At 38.4% G+C, this 20,783-nt stretch overlaps 1 protein-coding gene across 1 annotated transcript in view; it reads left to right on the top strand.

Annotated features, from left to right (window-relative positions):
* The window catches only part of LVRN (laeverin), a 34,146-nt gene extending 13,621 nt beyond the window's left edge, over nt 1–20,525 (top strand). Inside the window, 16 exon segments of the mRNA XM_042829473.1 lie at nt 203–268; nt 403–468; nt 1,469–1,638; nt 3,064–3,140; nt 5,816–5,955; nt 7,307–7,362; nt 8,600–8,753; nt 9,518–9,612; nt 10,292–10,399; nt 14,697–14,867; nt 16,766–16,906; nt 18,964–19,059; nt 20,180–20,228; nt 20,231–20,278; nt 20,281–20,345; nt 20,498–20,525. Coding sequence (XP_042685407.1) covers nt 203–268; nt 403–468; nt 1,469–1,638; nt 3,064–3,140; nt 5,816–5,955; nt 7,307–7,362; nt 8,600–8,753; nt 9,518–9,612; nt 10,292–10,399; nt 14,697–14,867; nt 16,766–16,906; nt 18,964–19,059; nt 20,180–20,228; nt 20,231–20,278; nt 20,281–20,345; nt 20,498–20,525 — 1,530 coding nt within the window.
* Nucleotides 20,526–20,783: the final 258 nt, after the last annotated feature.

The following is a 20,783-nucleotide window of genomic DNA, read 5'->3' as shown; positions in this document are numbered from 1 at the left end:
CTTCATTGTTTTGTCATGCAAAATTTATTTCTGCCGCACACACAAATTTATTGGATGTTGCAAATTTCTCTATGAAAGAAACTGTGAATGTTTTTTACCTCATAGGAATAAACTGACTTTTCTGAAATGTAATTTGAAGAAATATTGCATGAATAATTGCAACTATAACTCATGTTTTCTCATAGCTTTTTTTGTACTTTAGGGGGCTTCTATTACATGGATGCTTTCTGGTTTTCTGACTGAGAAGTTGTTTACCAGAGCTTTAAATGTAAGTTTGGAAAGAGGACATCTTCATCTTGATTTATAAGCTTGAAAATGATGAGAGTACGAATCACTGTCTGCCTTGCTGATGTTTTTCATTGAACCTTTGTGAATTCTGAGGCATCTGTTTGTTTCCTGCAGTCGTATCTGAGAGAATTTGCCTTTTCAAATGCCAACCAGGATGATCTGTGGATCCACATACAGTTGGTACTCAATTTATTTCTAGTATTTAAATCTATGTCACTAAGTATTTGTAGAGTGCTGTAGTGGAATTTGGCTATCCCTTTCACAGTGTTTCCTTTGCATAAAATTTACTTTGCCAGCTTTCTTGCCTTATGTCTTCACAAGTGTTTATTTGGGTATTCAACTGTACTTGTGGTCAGTGCAGCCGAGTACAAGGAACAGAGAAATGAGATGCAAAGTAGGTTTCTGGGTGCATGGATCACCTTTGTTTAAATGAAATTGCATAGCCTGTGTTTTTCTGGAGCTTAAGTTCTGCCAGATCGAAGTGTGTGATGCTCTAGACTTGGTGATCAGCAGTGTTGATGCATCACAGATCCTGCAAGTTCTGTAGGGCGGTAGATCAGCATTTCTCCCTTTGCTGGTTTTGTCAGAAATCTGAATAAGAAGACAGGTGCTAACAAAAAAAAAATTCTCATTTCCCTGCCCATCTAAGGAAGTTTTCTGCTGTGTTACCAAAAAAAAGCCTTAGGTTAAGAACAAGAGTCTCACAACTTTAGGTATGCAAAACTGTCACATGTTCTAAACCAACAAAGACTATTAATTCACACTGGCTGGGATTCCAGCTTGGTATCTTTTTCAGAGAGTCTTTGATGTTCAATTTGCTCATCACACTGTCATTTAAAATTGTGTTGTTTGCTGGTATGTTCATTTGAGTAAAACAAACAAATTAAGTCTGTCGTAGTCATGTAGGCTTGTAAGCATATTCATGATAAAAAGAGAAATGTTGGCAGTCAAGTTATCTTATCAAGTTATCAAGCACCAGTTCCTGTGTGCTGTCATGATAATAATGTCAATAATGTTCTTTACACTTTTTTACATTGATTTTGTGCATGACTCAAAAATCAGCAAACTGCTAAGCAATTACTTTCTGTAACACACTAGATTAATTCCTAGAGTGTTGCTGAAACAGAATCAGTAAGTGACTGCTTGTTATAAATCTTTCTAATTTCCCTTTCTGTTGAAGGTAGTAGATGCGCAAGATGAAGTTCAGTTGCCAGCATCTGTAAAAAAAATAATGGATTCCTGGACATGTCAAAATGGATTTCCAGTTTTAACATTCAATATAAGCACCGGCACAATCAGTCAGGAAAAATTTCATAATAAAAACCATGAAAACAGTACAGATTTTTACAAGTATGTTTCATTTGCATTCTTATCAGATACCCATGTTTTGTTTTTCTATTTGCAGGAAACTCTTCACAATGTTTTGACTGTTTTCTAAATTTTTTGCTTTGCGGCATGAAATAAATTCTGTTTAAGATTGGAGTTTGCTGTAGTTTCTCTGAGGGTTGCCTTCCTGTGCAGTAGTGACTTTTCCAGCCACAAAACAGCTTTGTAAGGACAGGCATGGGCCGTGAATGGATTGCAAGGCAGAAGTTTTGCCTGGCATTTCTTCATTCTTCATCTTTCAATCATTCAGGCTGAGGACCGGGCTGAACCATGCAGCAACTTCTTTCCTGTCAACATTTTCAGTCTCATTGTCATAGCAAAGACAATGGGGTTGCATGAAGGTCTTATCTAGATTACTCCTTTCTCAGAAAGCCTTGAAACTGTCATGTCATACTTGCCATGAAACTGTCAGTGAGAATCACAGAGTGCCTGCAGCCGTGCTGCATATTTAGATGCCTAAAAACATGGTGGAAGGAGCTGATTCTGGTCACCCGCTTGGGAGCCTCATGGCCAGAGTCTGAACTTCGGTAAAATTCAGCTCTTTCTGTAAGCACTGGGATGTATGAACAAAGCTTGCAGGGTGTGTTCTTACCCAGGGAGATATAAGAGAAAAGTAACTCAAGGCAATCTTTCCTACCTGTGGTTCTGTTCTTGCAGACAATGAAAGGATGGGGATTTCGATAGCTTCATTTGCTTCCAAGCACCAGGGAAGGAAGAAAACTGTAGATTAAATTAGTTTCTAAATAAAGCCAGATAACACAGATAAGGAGTTCCAAGTTAGAAATGTTGCATCCATTACTCTAGTTACAGCAATACTTAATGCCACATGAAGTTAAGCAAATCCAGGACAAACATTTCAGAATTTTTCATTTTCTTGAACAACTTCAGGCTGTCAAAACTTTCATCTCCTTTCTATGGGAGATTTTGATTACCTGTGACATGAAATGGAAGTTATTAGTATTACAGTTGTTTTGTTTGCCTGGAGCCATTTTTACCAAATGCACTTTTAAAAAGGAGCTTTATAGTCTCCAGAAATCAGATGAAGTGAGGAAATTAAAAAATAACTGGGGAAAATTGAATTATCTCCCAGAGAAACAAAGCAAGAGCATAGAGATAAAGTGGTACTTCTGCAGATCTAGCAAAATCTAGCTAGATCTAGAACTGTCTGAGTGCTTATTTAAATCCAAGCTAAAACTCCATTCCAATCAATGAACCTATGTGCTGATCCAGCGTAAGTACAACCATCCGAAGACGTTTTGTGAATCAGAGAGGAGAGAGGGAAGATGAGTAAGAAACTGATTTGCAATCTAATTTAGTGTCAGCAGTGAGGGTTTCTGTAAGAGTAAGAATTAATGATATTGCTTTTTTTGTTGTGGTTTTTTCCTTAAGCAATACTTGGATTGTTCCTATTTCTTGGATGAGAAATGGATCATCACAGCCCTTAATGTGGCTTGACAACAGCAGCAGTAAGTAATGTGTTTTTTTTAAACGTGCTAAAACCAAGATGATAAAAAGCCACCGAATACATCTATGAACAAATCACTGTGTTAATTTTACATTATAATAGAGAAAAAAATCAGATTAATAATTATTTTTCTCTGTGTACAAATGCCTGTCATGAATAGATATTTCGTTTATACACAAATCCAAACTCCAAGCTGCTCATGCTTCTGTATTACTTTTGCTTCAGTAGATTCCATTGACGCTAGTGAGAGTCCATGAGTACGGGTGGGATCTCTGGGTTTGGCTGTGATACCTCAAAGTATGATCAAGCTCAACTGGTAGATATGAGGACTGAAAAAGATCAGAATGAGTTATGTGAAATGGCCCATATTTATTGAACGTGGATATCTCTAAAAAGTATTTTCTGTGTAATTTTACTTGTTGGTGCAAATCAAGTGCAAACATAGTCTTACTAACAGAGTAGAACCCCAAAAGGTTTTAAAGGCTTATAATAAAGAAGTGAGCTTATAGGCGTCTCCAATCAAATAAAAAATTCAGTTATTATTTCTCACAATTCTTCCCCATATTGCTTTCCAATAGGCAGCTGTATTTTTTGATGGAAAGTAGAGGAAATCATTAGAATAAGTTAATAATTTTTCTTTGGTAAGTCAGCCTTGAACTGCATCAGATCTTGAATCATTTAGACGTAGATGCGTAGTGATGTGTTTGTTAAATGCTTAAAAAACTACAATACATTGTGTGCATTTTTTAATCTCTCTGCCCTTTGTTTGCAATTGTCAAGAGCTACTTGCCTTATCTTTCCAGCAAAAGATAACTTGAATGACTATTTCACAGTATGTGGACAAATTAAAGAGCAATTAGTGGATGTTCCAGTGAGGTGAAAAATCAGAAAATTTGCAGGAAAGAAGTATTAAGCAGTGCTTGCTTGGAAGGACTAGTGTTACATGGTAGGCTTCTATCATTGAAATAATAGCAATTCCATTTCCTCGCACATCATCTGCATTAATTAAATAAACATCATGTTGCCATCTGCCTGAAAGAACTAAAAAAAAGTGAAAATTCAGTCATTAAAACACCTTGTACTTGTATTTGAAAGCCACGCGTGAAACTTCCCAGAGCCTAGACTAGTAGCTTGCTTCCAAGTAAAGATGAAAAAATAACAGCAATTTTGATTTCAGTCTTGACTTTTTGATGTAAAGATAAACCAAATGGTTTCTTATATGCGTAGGGGTGTTGAGGGTATTTTTCACTTCACTAACCTTTTTGCCTCAAATTTTAGAATAGCTTCTGCAGTGGCATGGAAATACATCACAATGAAGCATCTAAAAAGTGCTGTTATGTATGTGTATTTTTGCTGAAAAGAGCTCTGTGGGAGTTATGCTTCTTACTTCTGAGCAAGTGAAATTAGGCGGCAAGCCCCAAGCAGGGCTGCTAATGGTAGCCAAGCATGCTCTTGCACGTCACTGCTATGCAGTGCTAAAAGCCTGTTCTGTTGGTTTAGGACTTCTCTGGCAATCTCTAAATGCTTACCTTATGCTCATGTTAGTGTGTTGGTCACTGGCAGGAAAAGACATGATCCCTAAGTGATGCATGTCAGTGTAGAAAAGATACCAAATGCTGGCAAAACTGTGCTACTGTGGTAGAACGTGTTTTCATTTGGCCTGGTGGTGGAGGCTAGGAATGAGCTGGATCTCTCAGAGCATGGTTTTGCTATTTTAGATGCATCTGAAAATGATAGTAATGATTAGCAGAACATTGAACTAGTATATGGAAAATACTACTAGCACCATATCCTAGCTACTCAGTCTTTTTAAATGTGTTAACTAGTCTCTGACATTTGTTGTGTTTTCCTCTTGTTGAATGTGTGAAAATGACAAAATACGAATCCAGCTCGGTCAAAACATATTGGAGTTTGAACCTTCAGTTCAGAGAGTTGTCTGGACTACTCACCAGTATTGATACACTGTCTTAAGAGAGTTTGCTGTCTTCTTAAACCAGGCCAATCGTGCCCAGTTAAAGCAGCACGTTAGTCCTCTTCAGGCAGCTTAGAGCCTTCAGGAGGCCCTTATTGGAGCTTAGAGCCTCTGGTCCCCTGCAACATCCTGTGGTCTTCCAGGGGCAAATAATCAAACAAGCACCTAATGTAGGCAGTAGTGAGATGAAATGGGAATGTGAGAAGCAGCCTCTAGTAAGTAATGTAACTCAAGAGGGCTGTAGGACTTTCATTTATAGTATTTATTTTCAGTTGTTTGCCTGTTGCATGAATTTAGCTGTTTTGCTTTCCTTATACTAACGCTGGTAGACAGTCAGTTCTCCTGCTGGGAGCCGAGCGCTGAGTTTTGGAGCAACACTGGAAGTGGCAAGGCATGCTGAGCGTGGATGCCTAGGCACTCAGGGGTGCTGTTCCCCATCCAGACTGGTGGTTTCTATATAGCCTTTCTGAGCTCTCCCAGCTGCCTGCTAGTCAAAAGGTTGGAGCTGCACATGTCTTCAGCCACCCCTTTGCCATCTTCAGGGTGCTCAGCTCCTCAGGGATCAGGTGCTTGTTGAAGTCATTCTGCTACACAGATTCTGTGGGAGTCTGGGTACAACCTCAAACTTGCATCCTGGGGAGCACAAATGCAAGAGAATTTAGCAGCGTGCAGAAAATGAAATGCTTTCTCATGTCACTTTACAGAAGTGTTCCCTGAAATGCAAGTGTCAGACTCAGAATATGACTGGATCCTACTAAATGTAAATTTAAGTGGATACTACAGAGTGAACTACGATCAGTTAAACTTGAAAAGATTAGTACACTTGCTTGAAAATGATCCAAAGGTAAGATCATGTATATAATTTTTTTTTTTCAAGCTTGTAAACAGACTTCTTTCTGTGTATATCTCCCTGCATTTTTTACCAGTAATCACACTGATGAAAACCTGGAACAACAAGAACTCGTATTTGTCATGTAAGAATAAATGATCTAGTATTGCACAACTACAGTTAATGGCAGTCTTCCATAGTGGAATAGGAACAGGCCCAAATAGTTTCACACAGGCATGAAGTTGAAAAATAACATACAAGAGATGGCATTCTGTCTGCCAAATTATCTTAATAAATCTCTTAAATTTCACTCAAAGAATTGTCAGGATGGATGCGCGACCCAGATTTATCTGCTACGAGGTAACCATGGGGAGGAAAAACAGAAGAAAGTTTTTATTTCCACCAAAGAACAATATTTCTGTGAATGAAATGTTAACAAAAGCATCGATTTGAGGTGCATTTTGTGATTCTTCTAATGTTCCAGTCAGTTCTATAACACAGAGAAGATCTTATGTCACCGTGTAGGCTTGCAGTAAATGACACATGGAGCAGCCTGCTCAAATGGCCTTCTGTGCTCAAATGGCCTTCTGTGGTGCTGCATAGCATTTAATGTTTCCTAGCCCAAGCCTGGTTTCTGGTAATCACACTGATTCACTGGATTTGACAACAAAGCTGTGCGAATTTAAGCATGGTCTGTGCCTCTGAGAACACACGTGATCAGATGACTTCTCTGGAAGGTCTAAACCCAAGGCTGATGAGAGCACAAAGGGGTGACCAGACCTCTATAAGGTCCATCAGCTTTGTTTCATCTGAGTTTTTCTTCACAGCAAATCTAATCAGGACAGACTTACACTGTGCAGCTCAGGGCCATGCTTAATGGCTGGTGGGAAGGTTGGCTAGAGCAGAAGCTGAGCCACGCCAGAATGGAAACAGGGAGGAGAGGAGAAGTGACCAGGAAGAGCTGTAGGCAGAGGCTCACCCACAGTCTTTTCTTGGTCATGTAATCTGTGATTCAGATACTCTGCTGTGGACTAACCTGAAACTTCAAAAGGAAAAAAACATACCAGAATGAAATAACAAAGTGTATATTAGGAAATGTACAACTTCCAGACTTTACTTTTAATTCTAATATGTAATAAGAGGGATCCTCATGTTCTGCACTTTTTATATGTAAGTGCTCCTAAAAGCACATAAACAATCTCAGCTTAAAATACGAGATCAATTTTAGCATGTTTTGCAGAAGATTTTGGCTTATAAAAGATGTTAGTGACTTTGCCTTACACTTTTTATTACTTTGTCATACACCTTTTTATTGCTCTTAATGATGTGTCTAGGTCTATTAACACCACATTGATGCCTTCTGCAGGCTATTCCTGCTGTCAGCAGGTTCCAGCTGCTAGATGACATTTTTGCACTGACAAGGTAAGTATGTTTTGCACATGTCATGGAAAATGATTAAACTACATGATCTAATTCAACATTTGTACTTCTGCTTCATTCACCCCTAACCATACGTACCTCTTATAAACAACAGGCGTTCAACAAAATGGTGGAGGACTACCAGTGTTGGGTGATTTCTTTTGAAATTACTTTTAGTTTGTACCTTCTCTTAGCAAATACTTTAAGTAGTGGAACTGTCATGAACGCTATGAAGACTAACCGAAATTTGTTGTAAGGGAACTTCTAAATGAAGATAATTCTCCTACGTTTACTCAGGAGAGCCTCAGCTATGCTCTCCTGCATGACTCATAACACCTCTTTCATCTCCCCTGTGGATGGATTGGTTGGTCATTCACCTCTTGGCAGAAGAAGACCACAAGACACTTTTGCAGTTCAGTAGAAAATGACTTGGTTAAAAATAACCCAGCGTTCTGTTAGTTTTCCTGTCACGCTCCCTTCCTTCTGAAAGCAAGGCAGTTCTCAGAGGAGGTTCATGTGTAGAAGCTGTGGGACTGTGCTGCTGGTGAGCTCAGCAGTGCTGTGGGGTGCTAGAGATGAAATAAATAGATCTGTGTCATAGTCACAACAGAGATGTCCAAAGCATCAGGCAGCTGGGATGTGGGAGCTCAGGAAGTAGGTGGCTGAAGCACACTCCAAAGCCTGCAGAGGTGGTTCTGAGAGCAGGGGGTCAAAATGCTAGCAGTGTTTCTATTCTGGAGTTTTCTGTTCTGAAGGAGTGAGGAGTGAATTGGCTTTTCTGGGGAAGGAATGCATTCCACGCTAGCTCCATGGTGAGGCATGGAAGTGCCATGCTGAAATTGCTAATCTCTAGGGTAGCGTGCATGTGGTTTAAACCGTTTCATTTTATAGTAACGTTTATTCCATAAATATTGAAAATCTCTTCTTTGCCAATAAAAAGACAAGTGTATTATAAATGAAAACACTCTTCGAGTGAGGCTGATGCATGCTGCAGACACTGCCAGAATACGTACTGCCATGATTACCCCATTACTAGGCACTATGCTCTTCAATGTATGCATTAAAAAGTTCAGCTTTTCAATGACACACCATAGTTTGACATTTATTTCAACATAACAGTGCCTTTTCAAGGTGATTTCCCACCGTGTATCTGTATGTTTTATCATCATAAATAAATCCATGGTAGATAGTTAATGTGAATAAGCATGTTCAAATACGAGTGGTTTTTGTCTTCAAATAGGTCTGGATATATTGAGATTGAAGCTGCACTTGAACTAACAAAGTACCTTGGCGGAGAAGATAAACTCTTTGTATGGAATGTGGTATTGGTAAATCTAGTGCCTGACAATGTGGAAAGTACTCTGAAAAACTATGAAGTATACCCACTTTTGAAGGTATCAACTTCTTTTACTAGTTAGGAAAGATACTAGTCCATTTAAATAAAGTGACTAAAAGCTTTCTAGATTCTCACGAAAGAACGAATGTGATGGGTAATATTGTATGAATGCATTTGCATGATTTGCCATCATCTTTAAATAGGAGGTACTTGTTCACATGTGCTAGTCAGTGATAAATATCATTGCTTTGTGAGTTCTTACTGTAAAGCAGAAATTTGTTTGCATTCTTAGTATTAACCCTTGCTTTGGTTCTTTTTGTAAAAGTAGTTCAGAAAAAGCTATATGAAGAGAAAGAAGGAGCTGTCTTAGATACTGTATGAGATTATTTTATTCTGTATTTAAGATACTTGAGATTATATATATATATATTACTTCTATTTCATGCTACTTTTTTTTATAGTAGCAATCTCAAAGTAGTAATTCTCTTATGTTCTCAGGATAAGTATGTTCAAAATATGTGGGAAACATATTTTTTCTTTTGGGAACTTGTTTTTTTCTGTCTTTTCTCTGAGAAGGAGCATTTATTATCTTTTGCAAGCTCAGATGTGTTAGCAAAGTGAAACAAGTAATTTCCCCATTTTAATAGCACAGGTGCATCAAATCCCATGTTATTTATTTTATGTGCTTCATTTTAATGTTCTTTATTGTCAAGAAAGCAATAGAGGTGAATTTTTAGGATAAATGAGTAAGTAAAGAAAAACACAGCATAATAAAAGCATGCATTTGAATGAAAATAATTTTTCTTTCCCTTCTTTTAAAAGAAATACCTTTTAAAGAGAATGTTGCCAATATACCATTATTATGCAGGTTTTATTCGTCAAAATGTTGATGCTTTGGAAGATGACTATTTTGCTCAGTAAGTATTCTGCTCTTCTCAGAACTTTGATAACTGACACACTGTAGTAGTTTGTCTTTGCAAATTCAAATGCAAGATATAGGAAAATGGTGTACTTAATTTGGGTGTGAAAGAACTGTTGTTCTCACTGATCTATGAACGTGTTACTTATTTGTGATGATACCTGCAATGAAAATGCAGTATGTTGGGATCGTTTGGGATATTGTCAGCATATTTAGTGAGGGTAAGAGATGATCCTTTAATAACAGGAGTGGTAGCTCTTGTGTTTTGGAGAGTAGGTTTAACAAGTTGCTGCTCTTTGGGGGAAAACCTATAGCAATGGTTCAGATGAGCTTTATGCATCAATCACTAGAGCTTTAAAATGATTCATTTTGTAAAACCACAGCCTACTACAATGACTGATACTAGGTGCATCCAAAGCAACAGCACTATAAAAAATGCAGAAACCTAATAAAAATTAAGGTGTGTAGGTAGCCTCGCTGACATCCAGGAATACTGAAGTCAGGAGCCCATTTTTTGGCAACTTAATTTTTTAACTTTTATTAAAACTCAATTGCTTCTGGTAAAGGTTCTCCCCAGTTAACAGCATGATGTGCAGAAACTGGGGTCAAGCACAGTTTGAGCATTTCAAATGTGGAATACACATCTTTTACACTTGCTATTTTGGCTTTTCTTCAAGAGTGTATTTGGAAAAATTTTTTGCAACAGCATGCTGGCTGGGTCTCCAAGACTGTTTGGATCTGTCATCTGAACTGTATACTAAGTGGATGGACAACCCTGAGTACAAGTAAGAACTATAATGTGCTCTGAGAGATGTGCATGTGCAGGGGATGTGGGTGGTTGAGGGGCTTTTACAGGGGCAGGCAGGATAAGAAAGGGCTCTACACACTGCTCATTCTCCCCAGATCTACAGAATTTAAGCAAAGCAAAAACAAAATCTCAAAAGGAAAATAATAAATGCAAAGTTCCACATCCTCTGCAAATTTCAGCTTTGTGTTGATTTCATAATTACTGCTGAAGGATTTTTCCATGAATACCAAGATCTGCTTAACCACACAGCAGATGAAACTAAGTTAAGACTGATGCAACCATGTTGTCTGATCCCTTTGCCATACCTCAGCCTTGGGGGCATCACACATGCTGACTCAAGTTCTAGGCTTCCCTAAGGAGAACAGAGTGAAGCAATGCCAGTATGGCAATGACATGAACATCTGTCCATGGTGAATGTCATCCACGTTCCGCATTTGCATGAACAGGGGCTGGGAAGGGCTGTCAGTTCTCATGATGATCCTGGAGCCCAGTGGCTAGGTTTCTGGTCTGTAAGAATGAAGTTGAGCTTTACTAGAATCAGATATTCTGTGTTAGTGTATTGCATTGTTAAAAGGAATCTTACACTGTATTGAAATTCTTATTCCTTTCCTCCCTCTCTCTTCTGATGTTCTTTTTTTTTTTTTTCCCCTGTGCAATAGTCATATAATATTGGCCCTGGTGAGTGAATATTTAAAGTTTATTTATTATTTTTCTTTATTATAGTTGCAAAGAGGCTAATATTTTGTCTTACTCCTATGTTTGCTGCTATGTGATTGCCTAAGTGCTTGTGTTTGTATTCTGGTAGTAGTGATTTAGTAATCACCTCATTTTAAAGAAGATTTGAAGGGCTGTACTTTGGTGATAAAGCAAAAAACTTAGTTAGACTAAACACATCCTGGTATGTTTCAGAGAGGATTTTCCTACTATCCTACAATAAAGGAAGCAATGCTATGTGGAAATCTGAGACCAATGCAAAATACTTCCTTCATTAAGAGTATTCAAAAACTTTTTCCTTGTGGAATTCTATGCACCTTATCTGAGTTCAGGAGCTGAAGAGTCTGTGAAATATTAGCTCATCTACTTTTAAATTAAATGGAGAAGATTAATTTTGCCATCCCTCATGACACTGAGATAAATTTGAAGATGCTTCACAGTATTGAACTCTACATGTTTGTAAGTATGGAGGAAAAAAACAGCAGTAGTTTTATGAAGTGAAAGAAAAAAAACACATTTTAATGGAAAAAAAACGCATGAAGTAGACAACTTATTAGGTTTCAAATGAAAAAAAAACCAGTTCCTTTTCAGTTAAGGAGGAGGTTTTTAAGTACAGCAGGTAGGAAAACGACATAGACAGAAAGATCGCTTTAGCTGGTCTTATGTTCTCCATTTTGAAATCAGAACTCCTAACAGAATATGATAGTTGCTTCATCACAGGTGAGCACCCAATGTGTTACCATACCCACTAGGACTCTCACATATGTAGAAGGCAGTGGTGCTTCTTCCTTTCAGATAAGGTGACCATCTTTCATCTGAGCGTTTCCAGCCAGTTTCTGACTTCCCAGAACTCACTGGAGTTGTTGTGCTGCATTATTTTCACTTTTGTGAAAATTGTTTCTCAAGAACCATCCAGTCTCTCAGTTTAGCTCTCTCTTTGCTTATAGAAGTGAAATGGAGCTGTTTAAGTGGTTTGGGGTTGCTGGCTCATCTTTCTCTTTTGAAAGAAAGAAATGAGTCTGGAGGAAGGGATAGTGTTCCTGTACATTTCAGTTACATCCTAAAGCTAAATGCTGTTGCCATCAAAGGTTACAAAATCATTATGACACATCTGCACTGACTCCAGGAAAATAGTATAGGCTAATGCACCATTCTTTTCAGGAGGATTTTTTTTTTTTTTTTTTTTGCATCTTCCTGAAGGTTCACATAACAGAATCCTGGTAGAATGCTCAAACCACATGAGTACTTCCAAGTAAAAAAAAAAAACCTATGAAATTAATAAGCTCAGTATTTCAATTAACAAAACCCCAAGCTCTGTATGGACTTTCTCTCTGAACAGTACAACACAGACCACTTCAGGTCCACCATAGTTGTCACCAGCCAGTAGACCAGTATCCCATAGTATGCTGCCTGTACAGCCTGCCTTCACTGCTCAACATCAGAGCTGCAGCCAAAAGACATGTAGACTTCTACACTCAGTAACCAATGTCTTCTTGAAACTATTAAGACTATATAAAAAAGCCACATTTTTAGGCAAGGCTGTTTTCATAAGGCATCTTGAAAGGATGAGTTATACTAACTGCATACCCTACATATCACACATGTGCCTACTGAGGCTTCTTCCTTCAAGATTATGAAATAGTTCTTAAAAAATCTGCTTGCCTCTGTAACTCAAATAAGATCTGTCCTAGAAGATTTCCTTGCAGAAATATCCCTCACCTCAATGTAAACACTCAGTTTCAGCCAACATCATTGTTGGTGGGAAACTCCTTATACTTCAGAACATACCCAAATAAATAAATCCAAATTATTTCTTTGTAATTTGATATTTGTAAATTTTATATCTATACCAAGCATTCTAATGCTTTCTGTTACGGCAGTGAAATCAGGACGGAAATCGACTTTTTACGTGGGTAGATATTAATAGGACAAGGGGGAATGGTTTTGACCAAGAAGAAAGGAATTTCAGATTAAATGTTGGGGAAATGTTCACTGAGAGGTGGTGAGGCACGGCACCGCTGCCTGGAGAAATTGTGAATGCCGCATACCTGAAAGAGTTCACAGCCAGGTTGGATGAGCCTCTGGGCAGCCTGATTTAGGGGGGAGCAATCAGGCTGCCCATAGCACAGGGGTTGGAACTACATGATCTCCGAGGTCCCTTGCAACCCAAGCCATCCTGTGAGTCTGTGAAATCTTCAACACCCACCAGGACAGCTGAAGCACCTGCTGCTTACTTTTACAGTTCTTAAATGTGATGTCTGCATCAGTCTTCAGAAGGAGTGAAATTGCTTCTGATAAATTCTTTGAATACCAGACAAAGCATCATTGGGAACAGCAGTAATCATAGATAGGAAAAAGTTAACTCACCCAATTGGCAATAGAGCCTTTAGCTACAAAACAGTCATCACCAGAAAGCAGCTCTCATCCAAGAAGCATTCTCCTACCAGAGGCTTGCCCTTAAATGAGCCCATGGAGATGTGGGCCCAGTAAATTGCTTGCACCTGTGCTTCCTTTGCTAGCCACACCTTCACCAGTTCAAGCTGTGACATAAGAGTTCCCTTTCCATCTGTTATCCAAAATTCCTCCTACACTATTGTAGTCCATTCCCCTTTGGATGTTTCTGTCCTCTAGTCTTTCATCTGACTAGTATATTTACTTCAATACTGATCCCATTTCTGCAGGTATTGACCTCATTCTTTCTAGAATAGCCTAGTGAAACTAGGAATTTTTCTCATATTATTTTTAAATTTGAAGAAAGATTTCTATGGCCAGAAAGTTGACTGCTTTTCTGTCTTCTGGTGTGAGATAACTTTTACACCCTTACCATCTCATTCTTACTTAAGTAATTCTATGCAGATTAACAGCATGCTGTGGAGAAGTAAAGTGCTTTTTTTGTTGCATTCAGATCCATCCCACTGCCAGGGGGAATTTGTCCAACATACCATTAATTTGAACTATTTTCAGATAGCTTGCAGTACAGACTAGTAGGTAAATTGCTAATACTAGAAATTGCTGAGCTGTTTTAATGTTAGTGGCATGTCATTGCCACAGGAGAAGCTTTCTGTTCAGCCTTTGCACATGAAGTGTTGTATTACATGGACAGTGATTGCATTTATTTTCTGTTACAAAATGCACTGCTGTGTTAGGGAAAGTAACAGAAGGTGCTTGTTGCATGGAAAAATGTCACTTCAGCTTTTGTTTCTGTTTCCCATGTCTTTCTTACTGGATGTATTCACTGAAGAAAATCTTGTCTGGGATGATGTCTATATGCAGTTGCACCCTCTTTAATGGTGTGATTGCTATACCGTGCTGCGATGTACAAGAGTGGCATTGATTGCCTGTACACAAACTGGCTTGACCTCACTGTTTTTACAAAAAGTGGTTTTTTTGCCTGAAAGCTGCATGTTTTGTTAAAGTTTAGACTGTAATCAAAATTAGCAGTTTTATTTGGGTTGCTATTTTGTATTTTTCTTACTACGCATCCTTCAGCTGAAAATAAAAATTTTCTTGTTATCACTTTATAGCAATGCAGTACCTTCTAACTTTATTTTGCTTCACAGAATTCCATTTTTAATTAGAAGAACCGTCTGTTGCTATGGTGTTGCAGTGGGAAGTGATAAAGAATGGGATTTTGCATGGAAAATGTATAAACACAATGACTCCACAACAGAAGATAAAGACATCCTCCTCTCTGCCATGAGCTGTGCCAAAGAATCGTGGTTACTTCACAGGTGCCCTTGATTGAAGCATGTCTCTGGGGGTACTGCGCCATACAAACCTGTCAGAAGTGTGCCTCCCACAGAACCACACATCTGATATTCCAGTGGTAGAACCTTATGAATTTTCTTATGGGGAAAATATGATAACCAGTACAAACATACGTGATCCTTTTGCTGACATCACAACTTACATGCCCTTGTTGACTGAGGAAGAGAATTCTTGAGCTGGTAACTAGCATGTCGTGTCTAACACCACCAGTGGACCTGTCAATATAATTCCCTTTCTGAAGTGAAAGTGTACCTTCAGGTGTTATAGCAGACTGGTAACTAATCCCATAACTGCATGTTGTATGGAACCTTGTTCCCTTTAGGTTTGTTTCCTTTTTTTTTTTCGACTTTGAATCCACTGGCTGCCTGTACGCTCTGCATTGTAAGAAACAGCACTTATCATAATTCTCCCTGATAGTTTTCCCCACCACTTATGATTTTATGCTGTCTTCCCATATCTCTGATTGCCTTCCTAGGCTAAAATCTCATAGCCTATTTAGCCCTCTGTAGAAGTCAGATCACCCATAGGTGAAGGACAAACATGAAAATAGACTAACTAGCAAGCTGTTCACTCTGAAGTATAGACAAGGAGAAATCATATTTAAATTTCCAGTTTGGAATATCATATTCATTATCCTTCACTGACATCTTCACAAGATCTTTTCACTTTATCAGCAGAAAGATATTGAAGATGAGTTTTATATTTTGTCATGCCCACATTACCCGAAGAGTATCTCTGAGGACAAAAGTTTGCCAGTGACAGTTCTAAAGAATGATGATCCAACCACTGGCATAAATACGATGAGTCCAATGCTCTGAAAGTAGTTGAGTTTTTTCTCCTGCCAGCCACCTTGTGATGGTTGAGTAGGAAGAACAGATGTGGCTCAAAATACAGCCAGTTGGATTGAGAAGACATGTCTGAGCAGAGCTATGCTGATTTTCCACCTAACCTGTGGTCCTTTGGTGATTTTGTTATAGACACAGGCTAGAACTGGTCCTTGTAAAGCTGTAAGTTATATCAGAAGAAGACAGCAGCTCAGGAAGTTGTGACAATCTTCTTCCTCTGTATGCAGCAGTTGTTGACAAAACAATCTCTTTTTCTAAACTTCAACCTGAAAGTCTTTTAGGCTGAGGAATCTTAAATCTGTGTTGTCCTCAGTATAGTTTGTCCATTTGGTTAAGCATATTTGTGGCATGCAAATGGGAGAAACCCAGCTCATCTGCTCTACCAACAAAGTGGCTGCTTGTAATACTCTGACAAATATTTTTTTCAGCGGTGCTATAGAAAGCAGGAGACTGTAAAGTTACACAACAAAAAGAGAATTATTTATTTACTTTTTCAAGATATCCAGGCACCCACTCTCATTGATGTTAGTGTCAGGTAGTTAAATGTTTATGAAATCATGACTTAGCCTACTTGAGAGCACCTTGGGTACCTTATTGAAACAGAATCCCTCTGTGTAACAGCGTGTCTTACTTCTAGCTCATTCTCCAGAATCTGTTTGGAGTTTTCTCCAGAATCTTGGGAGCAGTTTCCCTTACCATGAGGTTATCTGATTAGAGGGGTTATTCTGAGTCTTTCTGTAAGATATACAAAAAATCAAATATCTCCTGTTTTGCTACACACTCATTTTACTGAGAAGTGGAAAGCAAGTGTGCAAGAACAGGGAATTTCACCGACAAAAGAACAAAATGCAACCAGAATACAACCATAATACCAGAATACAACTCTGAATGACCCCAACTTTGGTGTAACTGTCAACATTCCAGAATTTGGGTGGACAGAAATCCTCCTGAACTAATATGTAATTCCAGATTATGACTCTTAAACAGAAAGTAATATTAACTTTTTTTTCCAACAGATCCTTGCGGTATTGGCTCAGTGATACACAATTTTCTTCCAACTGTACAGCCAACATCCTTGAATATGTAGTGTCTAAGGACAATGGGCATCGTATAGCCTGGGAATTTGTTACAGAAAATTGGTCACTTTTAAGTGAAAGGTATGGTAACCAACCTGTTATGATTTCTCTTTACTTCTGTGTTTCTTTTGCTCCAACTGCAAATTTTCCTTCCAGACACAACATAGTTTGTCATGATTGATGCAGTTTTCTTAAGTACAGAGACCACAGTTATCATCAGAGCCTAATGTCAAAGAAGAGCTCATGTCAATTACAGAATGCTTTGAAATTAGTCTGCTCATGACTGTCCCTGTGTTAAACTTTCTGGAAAGTCTGGCCCTTATTTACCTATTTAAATGGGGAGCTTTCCCAAAAATCCCAGTTGTGAGAAAGAAAGATAAAAATCTGGCTCCTGGAGTACACTTTAAGATGTGCTTTGTGACAAGTGGTGTGGGAGACTACTAATCATGATGTAAGAGAAGGCATTACTGAAGTACCTCTATGACAACTACCATATAATATATAGTTTCCCACTTTTTGCTGTCCAGGCAGCATTTCACATCAGACAAAACAAACATCAGAACAAACTTTGGAATAGAAATAAACTCGTCCTTTTACTGATCTGGAAAAGGAGAAGAGTGCATGGCTGTGATGGTTGGCTGTCACAGCACAAGTGTTCTTTTGATATTGAATGATAGAATGGTAGCAGTCCATAGACTGCATTCAGTAGATGTTAGTGTAATTATATACACTTGCAATCAATATAATTAAGCTTGAGCAGAACATGAGCAACCTAAGCATAAGCAAAAGGAAAAGGGAAAAGCCACTTGCTGTGTAGGCAAAGTACAATAATATTAGCAATTACTCTTACCTGCACATAAGCAACAATTTCTTTTTCTCTGTCTCAACACTGAGCGTCAGGACTAGCAAGTGACAACTATCACTAGATGGTGTTGGGGCATTCTGCTTATGGGATTGAGACTCCATGCCAATTGTGTGATTAAAAGGATGATAGAAGATAAGTCTTCAACATGAGAGCCTAGGAAAAAAGGTAGAGTAGTTGGGGTAGCTGACGATCTGTAATCACTATATCCTGTCAGTGTTCTTGAGGAGAACATTGTTTAGACTATTGTGTATTCATTTACATATTCCTTTGTATAAGGTAGGCATGTGAACACTTTATGCAAGTGCTCCTAATGGCCCATCCTGTTCTGTGGTCAGCAGCATCTTGCCCTGTGCACTGGCGCTGTAGACAAATACTTTCAGGAATAGTAAGAACAGCAAAGTGATGTGGGAAAACTGGAAGTCAGAAGGGCGACCAAGAGTTTTAAAAGTGAACAGACTTGAAAGAAAGTGCTAGAACAGAACCATTACCTCCATGCCATGAGCACATCTTTGATCTTCACAGATGAAGCCATCACTGACGTGAGTTTCTTCCATGTTTTTCATCCAGGTTGCCTGTAATACAGTGTGAAGTAGTATACGCTTCCTGTGGGCAACGGGTGAATCTTTTTAGTTCTTGTTTGATGTTCAGCCAGACAGTTCCACAAACAAGAGAAAAACACATGGCTTGGAAACCCCCTGAAAATGGAAAACCCATATAGTCTTGTAGTGTTTCATAAGCACAGGTGTAAAATGCAAAATAAGGTCCTAACCTCTTTTCCAAAGAGAACTCATACTCTCTTCACAGAGATGGTGGATTGACACATACAGATTTTGAAGACCACTGATACTATTCATCTCTATTTAAAGTCCTAATCCATCCAGTTTGGATGTTAGCTTTATACATTGTCCTCAGGACACTAACAGAAACGCCAAGATTTTAGAATTGATGGTACTTATCATTTCTATATGGATTTTAACTTCATAAAAGTTATCTTTTTAAGTCAGTTATTCATTATAGCAGAGAAAAAAGTGCAGATCATATCAGGAATGAAAATGAGGGGCAATTGGTCTGTTTAATTCTGCTCAAATGTCTAAACTGAACTTTAATGGTACTCCCCTTTTAAGCGGCAGGGATTACACAATTGAAAACTTCCACCTAATTGGTACCTCCAATGTGATACATGATTAATAAATAGCTGGAGTATTATTAAATGAGATGGAATCTAGTATTTTTCTAGCATGCTGATGGAAGGACCCTTATCTCAATTTTACAGGTATGGGAAGGAATTATTACATGCCGTATTAAGAATCATGGGAAGATTTGTCAGTACAGATATACAGATCCAAGAGGTAAATGAGAGAAGAGATTAGTCCCAATTTTACTACCAGTTTCTACATACAGCTTTTAAAATATTTTGTTTTTTATTTTTTTGTTCCCCCTTAAAGAAATTCAGGTAATGTATTGCATAGTATTATTAAACTAAAAAAAAAAAAATAATATCTCCTCATCTGAGAAATAAGTGTACAAATGGGCACCCACAGCTCTGCAGTCTGTGGGTGCAGTTATTAAGCATGGCATTAAAGTGCTGCTTTGTGCAGGATGGATATTGTCCTGCTCTGTGTGGTTGCAGCATAGGAGGTTGGTTGCCTGCCTACATGCTAAACAGAAGGCCTGCACATGTGGGGTGCTCTCCTTTCTCTTTGGCCTCATGGCAGCCCAGATAATCTATGGACAATAGATTCTATGTGGGCTCCTGCTCGTCTGGAAAAACCGAGCGTATTGGTCTGGGGATTCCTGCTGAAGGGTGGAAGTCTGTGGCAGGTGGTTATAACCTCTCTTTAGTTTATTCACCACAGTAAGACTTCCAAATGTTAGTGCCTGTGACAAATGCATAACTATCACTGCTTGTTCCACAGTTTTCTTGTTTCTTCCAGTTCAAGTCTCCCTAGATTATTTCAAAAAATATTCCTTGTCTTCTCTCTGAGCTGCTGCTCAGCTTTTGTGCTGTTCCTATATCACATAAATCTCTAAGTAGTATCTGCCCAGTATCTGTCATTGTAAGAAAGAAATTGTTCCCCTTTTTTTGACAGATGCATCAGCAAATAACAGAGAATGGATGGTTAATGAAGAAAGCTATTCAGAGATCTAGCTCCTAAAATAAAATAAATCTCTCTTGGTTAGAAAGTAGAAGCTTTTCATCTTTTATTCTTCAGGAAAAAATTTTTGCTTCCTGTGATGGCAAAAGCAGTAGTCCAGTGTCAGCCTTCCAGTTGGCTTTCAGATTGTAACAGAGTCCCAATATTATCATTTCTGTTTCATTTTGCTCTTTGAAATCTATCATCTGTAGAGATGACCTTCCTCATTCTGCCCACAGGAAAGTTAATAAAAGGTTGCTGGACATCTGTCTCTTTTCTCATGTACATTCCTCCACACCATCTACGTATGTTTCTTTGCTGTTCTTCAGTCCTCTCTTGTCTTCTGCTCTTTAGATTGATGGGAGAAAACTTCTTGCTCTGTAACTGTAGAGGAGGCAGCACCCAAGAGGATTCTGCTACCCAACTAGTCCTAGACACTGTGTGGTACCACTAGTACTAATGAAGCTGGCTGCAATTTGAAGCATTTTTACAGAGATGATGGCAAAAGGGCATATTCCTGGTGTGTAAGGATCTTTCCTGTCCAGCATAAATCAATATGCTTGCTACCATCCACTTTTTTTTATGTAATTCTGTGTAAAACACCTGTCAGATATACAGCTGTTTCCTCAAAGTGAAAATGCATTGACTAACCTCATGCATTTATTTATTCAGTTGCAGGTTTTCTATAATAATACACTAGAAGAAGATGAGAGAGAAACTGCTACTCTACTACTGGAGACTGCAAAAGCTGAAAACGTGGAAAGGAAAGAACTTCTAAGTAGAGTTGCTGATTGGCTAGATAAAAATATAGACAACTGACTGGGGAAAATAATTTCCAGTATATTTTAGAGTTTGATTCAGTAGCACACTGATATTTTAAGACGTAATTAAAGATAGAACAAATCTTTATGGTGCCTGAGATTATCTTCCCAACTGGAAATTCAGGCTAAACCAATTT

The sequence above is a fragment of the Centrocercus urophasianus genome, unplaced genomic scaffold (genome assembly GCF_019232065.1).
Source record: "Centrocercus urophasianus isolate 14NV4802_14NV808 unplaced genomic scaffold, USGS_Curo_1.0 seq_31, whole genome shotgun sequence".
NCBI classification, from domain to species: domain Eukaryota; kingdom Metazoa; phylum Chordata; class Aves; order Galliformes; family Phasianidae; genus Centrocercus; species Centrocercus urophasianus.
Note: the sequence above shows the minus strand (reverse complement) of the source record. Positions and strands in the feature narration are given on the sequence as shown.